The 16,746-nt window shown below is 43.1% G+C and overlaps 2 protein-coding genes across 6 annotated transcripts in view; one reads left to right on the plus strand and one right to left on the minus strand.

Annotated features, from left to right (window-relative positions):
* Nucleotides 1-6,641, plus strand: part of LOC311131990 (H(+)/Cl(-) exchange transporter 3-like) — a 31,768-nt gene extending 25,127 nt beyond the window's left edge. Inside the window, exons 13-15 of one of the 3 annotated variants that reach the window (XM_084165153.1) lie at nt 1,222-1,297; nt 2,233-2,289; nt 3,979-4,065. In XM_084165153.1, coding sequence (XP_084021279.1) covers nt 1,222-1,297; nt 2,233-2,247 — 91 coding nt within the window. In that variant the 3' untranslated portion in view covers nt 2,248-2,289; nt 3,979-4,065. Of the gene's footprint in view, nt 1-1,221; nt 1,298-2,232; nt 2,342-3,978 lie in introns of those variants that run through there. The other 2 variants (XM_084165152.1, XM_084165151.1) reach the window with 2 other exon arrangements.
* A 1,174-nt stretch (nt 6,642-7,815) lies between these two features.
* On the minus strand, nt 7,816-15,543 carry LOC311131993 (microfibrillar-associated protein 3-like). 3 transcript variants are annotated; one of them, XM_084165157.1, is made up of 4 exons: nt 15,411-15,543; nt 14,105-14,497; nt 9,922-10,217; nt 7,816-9,728 (listed from the first exon to the last, which is right to left on the minus strand). In XM_084165157.1, the coding sequence occupies exons 2-4, from the start codon at nt 14,376-14,378 to the stop codon at nt 9,075-9,077; spliced, it is 1,224 nt and encodes a 407-aa protein (XP_084021283.1). In that variant the 5' UTR covers nt 14,379-14,497; nt 15,411-15,543; the 3' UTR covers nt 7,816-9,074. The 3 variants fall into 3 exon arrangements, with proteins under 3 accessions (XP_084021283.1, XP_084021282.1, XP_084021281.1); XM_084165156.1 differs by having other exon boundaries at nt 15,372-15,543; XM_084165155.1 differs by having other exon boundaries at nt 15,355-15,543.
* Nucleotides 15,544-16,746: the final 1,203 nt, after the last annotated feature.

The following is a 16,746-nucleotide window of genomic DNA, read 5'->3' on the forward strand; positions in this document are numbered from 1 at the left end:
GGGGAAACATCTCTCCTTCTCATATTTCCTCTCCAAATCAATCTCACCACTTTATGACCCCAAGAGAAAAATAGGTAGTAGTACGTCTCCCAACCTAACCAGCATGTTTGAGTATGTATTACCGAGGCTCTTCTCGTAGAGGTGTCCAAAGGTCATCATCCTAACCAGCACTTACGTAACCATCTGTGGAAATCATTGTGAGAGAGAAAGATTTGTTGGGGAAATGATTTGCCAAGGGATCAAAGGTTATTTCACAATCTGAGATGTCTGACACTTGGGGAGGAGCCATCACTCTATAAGTACAGAGCTCAGAGGCAGAGAGGATCACAGGGAACTGTGACACAACCGCCGACCACGTGTAACCACGCCAGCCCAGGACCTTCACATCCGGCTTCTTCACCTTTGGAATCGGGTGGGGGGAGGAGTGCTGAGGAGTATTTATGTCTGTAATAAAGCTGGGTCTGGCTCCCCAGTGGGTGCACCCTTGCCCAGTCATGTGAAATCCATAGATTAGGGCCTAATGAATTTATTTCAATTGACTGATTTCCTTATATGACTCAGTATAAATCTTTGAAATTGTTGCATGTTGCGTTTTGTTCAGTATAGAAACCCTCATTGGATAACGCCTTGTTCTGTGCGTCATTACCCGGCAGTCATAGTCTAAATATATATTTAAAGGTGGATGTTTAGACACAGTCAGGAGAGGGGAGTACTGAGAGTGACTGAGATTACAGATGACAGCAGTCCTTTGTTTTTATACATTTGTTGTATATTTTTGTTATTTTATCATTTTCTATTGTTTGACGCCACCTTTGGTCTCAATTCATGTATCATTCAGTAGCTATACATTTAGGCTAAACGTAGAAACATCAGACATACTATATCCTTGGTTATTTATCTACAATACTTGACTCTGTACTCACAAGATTAGAATCCATTGCAAATGAATAAGGAAATTATTGAAACCGACACAAAGATTAATCATATGCACGAAAAACACTAGTTGGCATCCAATTGACACATACTGAAGTAGAAGTAGTATATTTATTGACGTTTATTTACCTTCCTTTTTAAAGCAATACTATTAGGATATGTTTGGTATGTTATGATTTGTCAGTTTGTTATGTCATATTAAGTTATTATTTTATGTTTTGTGCTGCTGTCTTTCTCTGTGTGTGTGTGATGGGCAGTCTCCTGAGTAACAGGTGTGTGTTTGTACAGGATTGTATTGGGCATCATCACTAAGAAGAATATATTAGCGCATCTGGAGGAGCTCAAGGAACACACGGAGCCCCTGGTGACTAGCCCCGCCCCCTTTCCCCTCCCATTCCACTGACCTCTCCCCCTTCTCCATTTCTGCCTCTTAGGCCCCACCTACCTAGGCGCGACGCATGAAACTGTAACTGACAGTTCCCGTTTCCAATAGCAACCCACTCGTCTTACTGTATCATATTTTCAACTCACTCATGAATGCACTCTTTTTTTTTAGGGGGTGTGTGTATCCACTTTCTCCTCACTGGATACCGTATTATCATTCACAAACACAAGTGTCACTCTGTCACTCTCTGGTCTCGCTATTCATTCACTACTAGTCATTGACAACAGTTAGTAAGATGTATATTTAAAAAGATCTACTCTATATGAGGGGTTTTATTATGGGTCCTGTAATGTTGGACTTTGATGGGAACTGTCATTTGAAGCTTGATTAGTTAAATATCCGCCATTTACTATTGCTCCACAGCCATTCCCATCAACAACATCCAACTAGCTATTAGTCCCTTCATCAGTAGTATGGGCTCCTTCATCTGCTATAAGAAGTCATTATAGAATATAGATAGAAGCATGAATATACTGATTGTATATTGATCTCATCCCCCCGCCACTGTCCCTGTGACTTCCATACAGCCATGTAACCATGCCTGTTTTTTGTGTGTCTCACTCTGCCCATCGAAAACCTTCACACGCAAACATTATTACGTAATTTCACTCTAAAAGTGTCCCAAATGGCACCCTATATCCTATATAGTGTACTGCTACTTCTAGTTCAAAAGTAGTGCACTATGAAGGGAATAGGGTGCCATTTTGGACATAGTCCAGTTTGACTTCAATTAATTACTGCTTCTTCCTGTTTTGTTGTCTTTTTTTTTGTCTTTTTTTTTTTACCCCTCCCTCTCACTCCTCCCACCCCCCCAACTGGGTCACCGTCCGTCCGTCTGTCTGGCGGACCAACAGATCGACGACATCTGACCCGACTACTCGTAGCGCCGCCGGCGTCCCCTTAACCGATTGGCGAGTAACCGGCCACTACGTGGGAGCGGACCGTTGGTTTTTCTGGGAGGGGGGAGATTTAGCATCAAGTGTCCCTCCTGTCCTGCCGTAGGCCTAGTAGAACCCTCCTCCTGAGAGAGTGAACTCTATAGTGGTGAAGTGATGATGGTAGTAGTAGCGTGTGGTGGTAGCTAATACCTGTAGTATAGGTTGCCAGCTAAGCCAAGCAACACACATCCCCCCAACACCCACCCTGATCCTAAACAGTACCCACCCCTCCTTCAACCCCCTCACCTGAACTCAACCCCCCTGCCTCACCCGCTGCCTCCCACCTCAACCCCCCTCACTCCTGATCTGGTTCCTGTAGCACTAACCCCACCAGTCCACTTCCTACAGGCCCCGCCTTCAACAGGCTGTCTCACCTATTCTGTAGATCAGGGACCGTATTCATGAAGCGTCTCAGAGTAGGAGTGCTGATCTAGGATCAGGTCCCCCTGTCCTTATAATCATATTCATTAGGATCTAAAAGGCAAAGCTGATCCTAGATCAGCACTCCTGCTCTGAGACGACGCTTTGATACATACAGCCTCACCTCCTCTCACCACTCTCTCAGCTCAACTCTGCACTCAATGTCTGTCTCACTCTCTCCAATGTCTGCAGATGTCTCTCACTAAATCTCAAACTACAATGTTATCATCATAGCTGAATTCAAGAGCACAAGGGTTTGTAGTTATAACAAAAAAAGGCAATTCTAGGAATCATCATGTCTTAATGGACATCTAATTATTATCTGCTTGCACACTAGTTGCAAAAGGTAATTGACCCTCTGTGTTTTACATTACATTTAAACCAATTGTGACCTGGCTCTCAGAAAGGAGAAGGGTGTACCCTTTAAGGGAGCCGGTTGCAATGACCCCGTCGTATTTTAAATAAAAGTGCTCTTGAATTAGCCTGAAGACTCTTGACTGGGTGTTCCAGAATGTTTATCTCTGAGGACGTGAAGGTTTGGTTGGTTGGTAAGGCAAGGTGTTCAGTCTTGCTCTTCCTAGTGTGTTCACCTCACCTGCTCTTCCTGTAGGTGTTCAGTTCATCTCCTCAGGCTTCTAACGAGAATCACTCACTCACCATTCTCCCCTGGTTACTCACCTCCTTTCCGCCTCCTATCCTTCCTTGGCACCAGTGGGACTCATGTTTTTGTTGGCATGGCTGCAGTGACACTGACAGTCACGGTTGGCTGAGTGGTAACTGTATTACTGCGTTCCCTGTATCACCTTGGGCTAAAATGCAGATACAGTTTGGAAGAAATGGAGCATTGCTTCTCTAGACTGTAGAATTTATCAGTATTATTTAGTCATTTTTATTTGTGATATAAATCATCAAGTGTCAGGCCCCAAAATAATATATATCTTATCATTATTTACCAGGCCCCAAAATAATTGTCCTCTGAAATTAAACAAATTGCCATCATTTTTTCAGTTAACAGAGCCTATTATTTTAGTTAGTTAACATTATCTAACCAAATAAAAAATATTATAATTCTCTCTCGATTGATTCCATGCTTGTATCCCTGGCCAACAAAAACATGATGCAATTCTCTCCCACGCCAACCAGACTGTGCTCCCTGCCAGCTCATCCCTGACTAACTATTTTCTCTCTCCCCCCTCTCTCTCTCTCCCCTATCTCTCTCACTCTTTCCTTCTCTCTCTGCAGGCGTCTCCTTGGTATTATCACAAAAAAAGATATCCTCCGTCATATGGCCCAGATGGCCAACCAAGACCCCGACAACATAATGTTCAACTAGTCACCTCCTTCCCGGGTCGTCACGACGACGAAAGCGAGGAGGAGGAGGAGGAGGTGGTACACCTACTGTATGGCCTTGGCTCCACCCCCCCCCCCCCCCCCCCCGGGAAACCCCATCCCTAAGCCCCCTCAATACTAAACCAGACTGACTGAACCCCACAGAGCCCTCTAGTGGCCACAGGAAGGAAGAGACACTCTAAAAGGACATTAAAAATGGCTGCTGTGAAGGATGTTTAGGCCCCAAAGTAGCAGCCACTACAGGCTGGGGCATATATACACAAGGAATGCACTTTTAACACACACATCCATTTACATACATACAGAAGACACATGAGGTCAGACTCACTCATACACAGATGCCACACAAGCATGCCACTAGCCGAATTGCACCTCCTTCAAACACACACACACGCTCTCTTCATGCTCCTTCATCCCTGTCCTGTTTCTATTGGCTCACGCTAGCGGACATTGCTGTGGGCCTGAAGCCTGGCTACCAGGGTGAGAGGTAAGAGGTCAGAATGATCCGCTAGAACGCGAGGAGGGACCTTCAGACACCTCGACTGCTGATTGGCTGTCAGCCCTGTCTGTCAGATGCCCTGCCAGGCTCCGCCCCCACTGTCTCCCTCACTCCACACCCCGTCCGTCTTCGAAAGCATTGTTTACCTGTGAACTCTGAGCAAGACAATGCATGTGTTTGTTTCACCTTGACGTTCCAATCAGGTTGTCATAGTATCACGAAACGACCCCCCCCCAAAGGTAACCGCCTGATATTTGACTGGCTGTTGCTCCAAGGTGTATATGTGGGTGCGTGTGTGAGAGGAAGGAAAATCAAGGGTACAAGCAGGATGTACTGCAGTAGTTAGTTAACGTCTGAGTGTTGTAGTTCAAGAACAAAATGTCTCTTTCTGATGTATGTGAAAACGTGCTGTACAGAAGAGTCTGATACTCATCGGTTACATACCCTCTGTTGAAGTAAAGGGTGAATAACTGTGCGGTGTGTGTACCTTTTTGATCTGAGCCAGGTGGGCGTGAGTATCAGATGAGGAAAGACTCGTCCGTTTCTCCGACAGTGAAGGTGGGCAGTGTGTATATAAAAAAGCTAAACTAACTCGAGGTCGAGTTCTGTTACTGGAGAGAAAAAAAAAATCATTTTTTCTCTTCAAACTATTACTAATGCTACTACTTTTAGAGTATTGATATCTACATAATCAAGTAACTTTTTACGGCTTGTAATGAAACAAACTCAAGACTGGAAAACCACTTTTTTTTTTAAGTGAACAAAACAAATGGTTGATTATGAGGATGTTGATGGTAATACTGCACAGTAACCATGTCTTAGATATTTTACTTTGCTTAATTAAGCTGCCTCATTGGTGTGTGAGAAATGTGTCTTGTATTTTCCACTAGAGCTTAATATTTTCTTGCATATCTCCTCCTCTGCCCAGTCGTCAAGTACATCAATTCAACATTATTCTTTGCATTTGTAGATTTAAAACATTTTAAATAAACTTCCAGCACTCCATGGTTGCTAGCCCAAATGGCACCCTGTTTCCTATATAGTGCACTACTCTTGAACAGGGCCTGGATCATAAGTAGTGCACTATATAGGGAATAGGGTGCCATTTGGGACGTCAAGCAATTTTTCATTCTCAAAAGCATGAATTGAAAGGACTGAAATAGGAGTTACATTTCATATAACATTCAATTGACCATACCAAGTTTTTGGAGTCGTGCCAATAACTCCTTTAAACTTCAATAAAGTCTTGTATATTGACTTGGAGACATGTAGAAGCGCACAGTACACCCTCCATGTGCAAACCTAGACTCATGAAAAAAGAATATAGGATCATATATCTGATTCACCCTTTAATGTGTGGTCCACCACACAGGAAGCAGTGACCACAAAATGTGTGCGCCAGCCAAAGGAGTCCTCTTTCTCCCTGGCTTTGTTTCCATGACAATATGCATAGAGTAGCACTTTACCTGCTGAGTGAAGGCTATTGTTGTGTCCCAAATGGCACCTTTTCCCCTATATAGTGCACTACTTTTACCAGGGTTCTGGTCAAAAGTAGTGCACTATATAGGGAAAAGGGTGCCATTTGGGATACACCTTAAAGCGTGTGTAGGCGGCTGGGCAGGTGGTGACTACTCTCTGCGTATCTCTATTGCAGTGACAGTCTTAGGTTATATTCATTAGGCATCAAACATAAAACAGACAGAGGGACTATTTGGACCTTTCAATTTCTTTTAAAACGTTTTCAATTGCGTGCCCTAATGCAGGGTTTCCCAAACTCTGTCCTGGGGCCTCCCCTGGGTGCACGTTTTGGTTTTTGGCCGAGTTTGGGAAACCCTGCCCTAATGGATACGACCCTGCTCTAACTGTCAGTCTTTGTTAACCGATGTGGTGTCAAACAGTTTTCTTCTCTTCATAACTTCATACTCATCTCAATATTTTTCCTTTTTTTATTTATGGTAGTTAGTTGTACATTATTAATACTTTTATGATTACATTGATGGTTTGATTGTACATTTAAAACAATATGTAAAGATTTAAATTAAAATATTGCAAATTGTGTCCGTCTGAGTGGGTTCTTAACGATATTTTGAACATTTAACAAACAGGATTCTAATAGTATTGAGGTAAAAGGCTGAACACACCTCAGTTACTGTCAATCCAACTAGTTTTATGGTTTCTGCTATACAGCACAACTCAAATGTGTGAAGCTTCTCTCAGTAAACGTGATGAAGTTGGTGGTACAGTACACTAAACACCTATCCAAAGCACAATAACACTGATAGAATCCTCTCAGATCAGAAGCTGCTCTGTAGGCAGAGAGGAGGCGCACTGGTATAAAGAAAAGGAAGGGGGAACACTAGTGTAGAGGAATGAGAGGGGGAACACTGGGTCAAAGAACAGCAAGAGGAAAGAAACGCTGTGCCACCCAGACTTCAACACAAACCGGTCTTTGTGAATGCCTCCTTTCCTGTTCGAGTTGGGAGCAGTACAAAGACAACGCCAGCTTCTAATGCCAGTCAGTTTGCACTCTGTCTGCTTTCAGTGCTCACACAATCTCTCCCTCTCACACACAATCTCTGTTTTCCTCTCTCTCACACCCAAGTCTCCTGATACAGTACAGGGATCGTTCGCGCTCTGTCAGTCACTGGCCTAGGCCTGGCTTTCCATTCACATGCAGCTCTGCATGCCTTTGTGCCTGTTAGGCTCCTTTTAAAATCCACTACGCTATTTCTATGGGAGAGCTGTGTGCAGACTTCATAGAAGCTGGCTTCTAGATAGTGTGTGAGCGTGCACATCGTCGCCGGTATTCATCACATTATGCATGCATAGGTTAAAAATAAATAATGTATGCATAACTGTAAGTCGCTCTGGATAAGAGCGTCTGCTAAATGACTAAAATCTCAATCTAAATCTTAATGCTTTGCTTCCCCTGAACGCTCCTTCCTGCGAAGACAAGAGTGAGCTTAAACAAATGTTCGCTTGCTCGCTACCTATCTATAATGACCGCCGTAACTATGGTTACAAGAACAAGATGGCTGCCTTTTGTTCTCGTGCACATTGGGAGCGAGTGAGGCTGATTGGAGAAACGCATCAGGTGATGATGAGGTGTCATTGGTCCTCTCAGAGAGGGAGGGAGGGATGGAGAGAGGGACAGAGACTGGTTAGAGGCCTAGGATGGCACACAATGCTTTGTTAATACACGATTAAAACCACACCGGAGGAAACCATGGTAACACAGGAGACAGATTTTATTTTCACTACAAAAAAAGAGCCATCGAGCATAATTTAAAGCAGAGCAACATCGAACCCCCCTCCCTCCCCCCGACTATTAAGCAGAAGGAAAGTATTTTTAGTCCTGTTAAAGACTAATCCCAATACGTCACTCTCATTTCACATCTAGCCTCTGTTATTAAAGCATGTACAGAAGAGGGGGAAGAGGGTTGGGGTTTGAGACCCATTTAAAACAAGATAAACCTAATTAAAACATTCCACAAAAAAAATGGGGGGTAATATTGCATACTAGGAAACATATTAGGGACCATAAAGAAGGCAAAATGGTAAAACATCTAACAACTTGTGCATGATCAAAATACACCACAGTGGGTCATAATAATGTCTAATGCAATTTTTCAGAAACGTTTCAATGAACCACTTACTAGAAAGGCTATAGTGGTCATGTGATTATTAATTAAATGTATCGCAGACCAGAAGGCCTGAAACAACTAGTCTTCAATCATCCACTGAAATGTTAGTCATGATCCAATAATTCAGTTGTTAATATATTAGTCTATATAACTCACTTATATAGAGTTTAAATGAACACATTTGACTAAAGACCACACTTCTAAAGTCTAAAGTCCAGCATGCATTTGAAGGTTCAGGTTGGTTGTAACAGTGGTAGGATGATGTGCAATCTTTTGAAATTGAAACAAAAAAAGCCTTTGTGGTCTGCTTAGTAACAGTGATTGCACGAAGTAAGCTTGGAGCTAATTTATGAATTTATAATGAAACAGAATGCTGCAACGAAATAAGAGCATAATCATCAATAAGTCGATTTCCTGAAAATCGATTTTCGAGAATGCTAGAATCGAATAACAAACAGCTATTTTTTCCCCTGCTCACTAATACGAACAAATTAAATAGCCCTATACAATGCTTTATACTTACGCATATCAAATATTGATTATCCTCTCCTCTCCCACAATACATTCAACATGTAGATCCATAAGCATGAAGGATGATGATACGCAATGTCTTATCAAGTAAATTTATTGTAATCCAGACTAGGTTATTATAATATAATCCAGAGACAGACCTACATACATAGCTAGGTTCGAGTTTTAAACTAGTTCCGTTGCAAAGTGAAATAAAATGACCTTTTCTTGACATATTCTATGTTTTTGAGGGTGGGGTTGGGTTGGGAAATGCATAGGACAGGATCATTCATCCCTCCTCGGGAGCGTTTGTTGTTTTCTCTCTTTTCTGTTGTTTACACATGGCTTTCATAGATCACCTGACCAGGCTGTAGTTTAGTAGTAACCTCTGGCTCCACCTCTGCCTCCAGCTCCCCCCCTGCCTCCTCCACTGGCTCCTGCTCGGAACTTTGGTCCTCTTGATGCTCCTCCTCCTCCTCTAGGTGCAGGGGAGCCAATGGCGGAGGAGATGAGGGAGTGGGCGGGGCCTCGGCCAGAGCCGGGGCCTCCATGGGCAGTGGGGGGTGGATGGACACCTGGATGGCGATGTGCTGAGGCTGCTCGTGCAACGATGCGTCGTCGGAATCCGCTGCAGGGGATCCGGAACGCTCCCTCTCCCGGAGGATGGTGAAGACGTCGCCGGGCCCCACCCCGACCAGGGCCCCCTGCACCAGGGCCGCCCGGCATCCCGATGCCCCATCCAGGTGGTTCCCCTCTGGGGCCTGGCGGAGGAACGTGTGCCTCATCTCCTCAACCCCCACCACTTCCAGGATGTCCTCCATGAAGGTGCGGCAATTCATGATGAGGGGGGGCAGCGGGATGCTGCGGGCCAGCTCCTCGATGTAGCGGGCAAACTCCATGGTCTTGAACTGGGTCACCTTGGCCAGCTCCAGGGTCTTGGCTGACGTGATGATGGGGATACGCTTGGCGATCTCAAACGCCTTCTGGAGCTTTAGAGTGGAAGACAATATAGAATGAAATATAAATTTATTGGAAATGGAAATATAGATGGAAATGTTTCACCATACAATCAATATTAAAAACATCACATAGCCCAGTTAAAAACAAACACACACACACCCCCACCCAAACGTACTATGTCTACGTACGGTCTTCACAAGTATAGTAAAACACGACACAAACCTTCTCGGCGCCCTCTGTGCGGAAGAAGTCGTTGATGGCCTTCTCAGTCTTCTTCAGGTGGCTGCTCATCATGCAGAGGCGCGTGATGTTGAGGATCATGATGATGGTGAAGGTGACGAGGCACACGATCACGTAGTAGGCCCCCAGGTCCCCGTTGTGCAGGACCACGCGCATGGTCACCGTGCAGTTGGCGCTGCCGTGCACGTTGGACGCCATGCACGTGTACTTGCCGCGGTCTGCGAACCTGATGTCGGTGATGTTGAGGATGCCATCGTCTGTCAGCAGCCACTTGCCACCTGAGAGCGAGAGAGCATCACTGAAACCAACTGCATGTTTTTCATATCATGCCAGCCTCATATTGTATAAATCAGGGCCAGGAGTCCAGTCAGGTAGTAATGGACAACTCCTGACCCGAGTCATCATAATAATCTACAGGTCATGAACAATGGTAAAGGATAGGCCTAACCAGAAAATATATCATGATACATTGCTACAGAAACAAAAATGTCACACCATAGAAACAAGGGCCATTTCTCTTTTAGGAAGTGTTTATGGTTCAATCAAGATCTCTGTCACATGCATTTCCAGGTTGCAGAGACAGCAGTAACCAGGCCAGGGGGAAGGTCTCTGCTACAGTTCGTCATGACAGTCAGACAAGAGCTTTTTACAGCTAGCAGCCCAGCCTTTCTGAGAAGGACTTGAATTTGACACTGCATATAAAAGAGACTAGATTGGTAATTCCCATTCATGTCAACCTATTTCCCCCCGTTCGGATCATTCTATTTCTATTCTTCTACTGTAGGCCTAGTTCTGGGGCCGGAAACCACTTTATATCTCCCTCACTTTATCTCTGGAATCAGGCTACTAATGGACTGCAACTGCATGCATTATGTTTTTGGCACAGAGTTCAATTTATTCAATATCACAAACAATCTAGGCCTATAAAAGACTTGTGCAATCAATTAACTGCAACTCATTAATCCATTCAGAGTTTCATCATTTTTATTACTATTGAGTCATATGATTCCTATTGAATCCATATTATTTCTTCCTGCAGGACTGTCCTCGAAGCTGCAATCCAGCAACCAGCTATTTTGCACTTTAAATAAAGTTGGATTGGATTTGAATCCTGGACCCCCCTACAGTGGACCAGTGTCTATGACCTGACCTTCCTCTAGTCACAGATAAATTATTTTCTTGACGAGTTAGAGCTGAAAGAATAGGCGGGCGGGCAGAGAGGTGCCCCTCACTTGTTTATTCCAATGTGTGTCCCAAATGGCAGTGCACTACTTTTAATCAGGGTCCATGGGACTCTGGTCAAAAGTAGTGGGTCCTGATCAAAAGTAGTGCACTAAATAGGGAATAGGGTGCCATTTGGGACGCAAACCATTTGTTCAATATTTAAATAGAGGGTGAGGCTCAGGGACAATGGAATCTGTCTGGAAAAATACCAAGTGGTGCTTGTTGGTTAACAACAGGGAGACAAACGCCTGGAGCGGAACACAAACAAGTTGTCATGTAAATGTGGAACCATAATGAAGTAGCCAGCCAAACATTAAATCATGTTGACTATTGAAATGGGTTCTTCTTTGTCTACCACTACATTGATGTGTGAACTTCTCACTAAACTCATCTTGGTATATCCGATGTATTAAGAAGCTCTGTTATATCGAGCTAAATAAATGTCACCCAGGCTATATTTCACCATGGGTCTACATTGGCCACTAGTCTCCTATCATCACATGAAGTGTCATCTACCATTGCATTACAACAACATGCGTAGGCATGTTCTGAGACTGGATGGATGATTTCATGTCTCTCTCTCTCCAGATTCTGAACGCTCATCCTGAGTGGGTTGCTGACTATCAGAAAGAGAGTGTGTATCACACAGAGAGACAGAGACAGAGACAGAGACAGAGACAGAGACAGAGACAGAGACAGAGAGAGAGAGAGAGAGAGAGAGAGAGAGAGAGAGAGAGAGAGAGAGAGAGAGAGCGAGAGCGAGAGCATGAAACCAATTCTGGAGCCTGAATAGTGTTGGGCTTGAGACTGAGAATGAATAGTGCAGTGCACACACACTTAATCCATCAATCCTCCAGCCTGTCTGTTGTGTCTCTAGAAAACCTGAATGGGTACAGGAAATGTAGTCGGACACCGGACATCAATTTATTTCCATGAGAGGAGAGGGACTTCTAAATTTAGACCCCCCTGTAAAGTGTTTCCAGGCTCGCTTTGATGCGTGTGTGGAAAGCAAAAGCTCTCTAACAAACAGTGGCAAAAGCCGTAAAAGCAAAGGAAAGTAATGTTCAACAGGGAAGAAGCAACTCCTATTCATGGGTGGCAAGTTGCATCACAATATTGTTTTGAAAGTTAGTTTTAGGACTGATGCCCAACTGAGCATTCTACTCAATGCATCCTCATTAGGCGCTGATGAATATTTGGTCTAAAGTGCATTACGGTGGCTTGAAAACACGATTACATTTTTATAGGCAGCAAATAGTTAGTAGGAAAACCTTGTCATCATATTGATGTCACCAGATTGACTTTAGATGCAGTATAATGCTAGCTAAAATTGAGAGGAGACCTCCAGATTATAGCTAGCTAACGTTAGCATTGCTAGCTATTTTTGACGAACTTTGCTAGCTAATGACAACACTGCCATCTGTCTAAAGTAAATTTGACAACATGATAATGGCAAAGTTGTTTCCTACTAAATATGTGCATACTTAAGCAATGTTATCATATTCCCAAGCCCATATAGTGTAATTTAGACGACACAGTCAATAGTCCCGTTTCAAAGTCATTAACCCCCGTTCTACTTTTAAGCATCAATATGGCTGCGGCGTCTCTTGAACGTTGATAACAATGCAATGACGCGACCGAGGTGCAACCCATTGATAGGCCAACATGTCATAACAGGCCAGTAACAGAGCCTTGTGGAGTACAAAGCACTAAGTCTTACACTGACAAATGTATGCATGTTGTTTGCATGCTACAGGTAATAAGCCCTAGTTGCAGTGGTTCAACGATGGTTGTTGCTCCAGCGCAAGTTCCAACAGGTCTGTTAAAAATGGAACCCACACTGTTCCTTTAGCATTCCTACTTATATAAGGTGACCCACGAGTTAAGAGCGAAGATACATTCTTCATTATTGTCAAGTGTAGCCGAAATGTTATCAAGGCTCGATTACATTCTTTCTCTCTCTGTTCTCTACATATTTTACCCATCTCCACTTTTCTCTTTCCAATCTGCCTCCATATATATAGCCTAGTAGATAGATTAGGACTGAATGAGAAAAAAAGTGACAATAGTATCCTATTCAATGCCATTCATATTTCATAATAGCATTGTCATATTACCTACATTCAGCTGGATACTGTGAAACAATGTATCAAGTATCTAGAGACAGCCTAGGTAGTGGCCGTGAACACCAATCTGCATCCATATAGGCTACAGTAGATAGACTACAACTGAATGAGAGAACCAAGACAACAGCATCCTATTCAATGCCACTACTATGTAACTTATCAAGTATCTACATTTAAGTAGTGGCCGTGACTTTTGAACTACAACTTTTTTGAAAAAGAGCCAACTGGCCAGCTTGTTTGATTTGTTGTCATATCATAATCATGGCGTTGATGTATGATTGTTATTATTTCCATCTGCAGGGTTGGCATTGCATCCTCACGACAACGATCCCCTTCATTATAGTCTGTCATAATGTCACTAGTAAATGTTACCTTCCCCCCCTTTCTGTCCCTCGCTCTCCCTCTGTCTCTCACTCTCTCTTTCCTGCCCTCTCTCCATCTCCCTCTCTCTGTTGTCCACATATGGACTTAAAATAGTACAGGGCAGGCAGAACTTTCACTGTAGTCTACAAAGGCTTCCCATTGGCCATACAAAAACTTAACTACAGGGGGATTTACAACTATAAATCATAATTCTAGCTATTTCAATTTTTTTCATGACATGGACAGTTTGTTATTGCGGTCATCCTCTGCATCAGCCTATTTGCATGTTAATATGATTTATTACATAATTCATTATTATCGAAAGAGAACATGCCTTTAGCCTGACAGTTCAAGTTGGTTGAGAAAAATGTCTGTAGAACAGCTGCTGATTGTGAGGTCAGAGCCACATCAGGGCTTTCTTTATAACTCCATATTCTAGGAACGTGACTTACTTGTCTCAGTGTCTAGCAGGTCTCCATGCGAGTTGAACCACTTTACATTCGGGTCAGGGTCTCCAGTGACGTTGCAATCAATAAGCGCGCAGTTGCCCTCGCGGGCGATGATCTGGCTTACTTTCGAGAACACGAGGGGGACAAATCCACCATCAGCCACCGTGCCGTTTTCCGTGCTGTTTCCATCTGAAATCGCCGATAAGGCCGCGGGGGTGTGGAGGCTAATAACCGCCAGTAGGAAGAAGCTAAAATCGTAGCTGCTTGCCCGATGCATTTTTTCTTCTTCCTGACGGTCGCTTTCACCCGAGAAGAGTTTGTCATGCCACTGGCTATCTCCTGATAGCGGTAATTAAAGGCAATTTGGTATTCTGCTCCGAATCTTTAAACATTCCACTGAAAAGAAAAGAAAAAGCACCCATGAACATTGTGCACAGTCCGTTTGTTTAGACATCATTTTGTTTCAGCAGCGAGATCAACTATAAGGCCACGGACCTCAATCAGAATGTGTTTGACATTCCTGGTTTATAATTAACCCCGTCAACCAAATAGTCTATGACATTGACAACAACAAACACACAAAATAATACAAAAACAGGTTGACTGCCAAGCTAACATTGTAACATTGACATTGTTGTTATAGCAGACTAGACTACGGCTGGAACCGTGTATTTTGTTACAACATAGCTAGAGCTGCAATGTAACATAACAGGCATGATTTCACATGACATGCCTATAATAAGTTCTGTCTATTTGTATTAGGCCTAACTACATTAGTAGTATTGTTGTCTAAAATCAGTTACAAGTTTGATAATAATATTAGTTAGTATAAAACAATATAAGTACTGATAAGCATCACTGCTGGTTAGTTGACAATTTGTATGGAAAATAGTAGCTAACCTAGTTAGCTAGTTTAGCCATTTGGGATATTTTTTTGCACTAGCAGCTAACGTAACTGGAGACAAAATCGCGGAGGTTTGCTATCAAACTAACGCTAACCTTAGCCAGCCTGGAAAGGACACAACGCCAACGGGTTGTAGCTAGCTAGCTTCTTTGATATAACTTATAGACGACACTATATAAACGGTGAAGTAGTTCACATAATATAGTTAACTCAATGTTAAATGTAAGGTTGGCTAACAGAAAAACAAACAGATTAGCTAACTAGCCATCATAGCTCGCTAGCTAGTTTACTAGCGATAACCTTATCTCGCCGAATATCGTTTTCCACCAACATCTGATTGTATACTTACACTTTTATTTAGCTTACATATGTTTAATCGTAACGAGGTAAAGAAGGAGAGATCACCGTCTGTCTTTCGGCCTTTGCTGCATTCCGCTATTTCTTCGACGTCCTCATCTCTCTTCGGTTCTCTTGCTCAGCTGGTCGCGTGACACAACATTCGTTCGCTGCAGCATTCAGCTTCCCTAGAATCCCTACCCTAGTCAAATTACCAGCAGGCAGCAAGAAAACTAGGTCGGTCATTGGCCACGCACCAACTTTATGTGATCGTATTAAAATGGGTCCACATGCGCAAAAAAAAAGATTATTGGATTAACTATAATAGTACAGTACAGTAGCCTATCTGAATGGTAATCATGAATGTGTCATCAGTCGAATTAAATTTATATAGAAAAGTAGGCTATATTTCATTTCCCCAGCGTCATCAGTGGAATTAAATGTAACTAGAAAAGTAGGCTATATTTAATTTTCCCCAAAATATTTGCAATTAATGACAACATCACATCACTTATTGTTCCAAAAACTAAAACACAGAGCAACTGAAACATTTACTGTCTTACATGAATGAATGAAGTGCATTCATTCATGCAGTGGACTGAATAGACTACTTTTAGGGCTTTCTGCTTTGTCTGCCCTTTCTCTTTCTATTGAGTCTTGGACATTCGACTACAGTTCTTCAGGCACTTAACAGAGGCCAGTGTCTCACTCTCTCTCAGGTCCAGGCAGTTTGCCATCATCAACCACTGCATTGTTCGATCTGACGGACAGAACTACAGCACTTAAGACTCATGAAGAGCCCCATATACCAGGGCACTTAATTTTGTGGTTCTATTGAATCCTCTGACTTCCCTTTGTATATAAAAATGACGGATGAGATGAGTTATAATCAGAAAATAACTAGTTTACAAACATTAAATCAAGACAATTAGTAGCTACTGTATGCATTGCAGGCTCTCTCCACACTCCCCCCCCCCCCCCCCCCCCACCCCTCTCCAAAATCCCTCTCCCCACACTCCCCCGGTTGTGGTCAAAAGAGAGTGTATAAAGTTCAGGTGAAGAAAAAAAACTGTTTTGCTCAACCCAAGTAGGTTATATCTGCCTTCCGGAGTGGATTATTGATCGACCTTGTCACTGCTTTAAAAGCACGAATCAAACTCTGAAATGGACACGGGCTATTAAAAGACTCAATCCATTGATCCATTAATCAATAATACTAGCTATCTCACATTAGCAAGTGTTGATATTGCGGAAAGAGTGTCATTTCCCAATAGATATACGGTACACAACACAGAGGAGTTTCAAGGAACTGCAAGTTCAGTTCTAAGCAGTAGTGAGACAGAGGTTTATACTGTACACAAACAAACACTCCTCCTAAGCACCATACGCACAGTGGCCTTGTGTG

The sequence above is a fragment of the Coregonus lavaretus genome, assembly GCF_964263955.1.
Source record: "Coregonus lavaretus genome assembly, chromosome: 7".
Classification (NCBI taxonomy): Eukaryota; Metazoa; Chordata; class Actinopteri; order Salmoniformes; family Salmonidae; genus Coregonus; species Coregonus lavaretus.

Coding starts and splice junctions, on each gene's coding strand:
- LOC311131993 (XM_084165157.1), bottom strand. CDS start 14,378: ATGCATCGGGCAAGCAGCTACGATTTTAGCTTCTTCCTACTGGCGGTT. Junction 10,218..14,104: donor CCTGCTAGACACTGAGACAA/GTAAGTCACGTT, acceptor TCTCGCTCTCAG/GTGGCAAGTGGCTGCTGACA. Junction 9,729..9,921: donor GCACAGAGGGCGCCGAGAAG/GTTTGTGTCGTG, acceptor TCCACTCTAAAG/CTCCAGAAGGCGTTTGAGAT.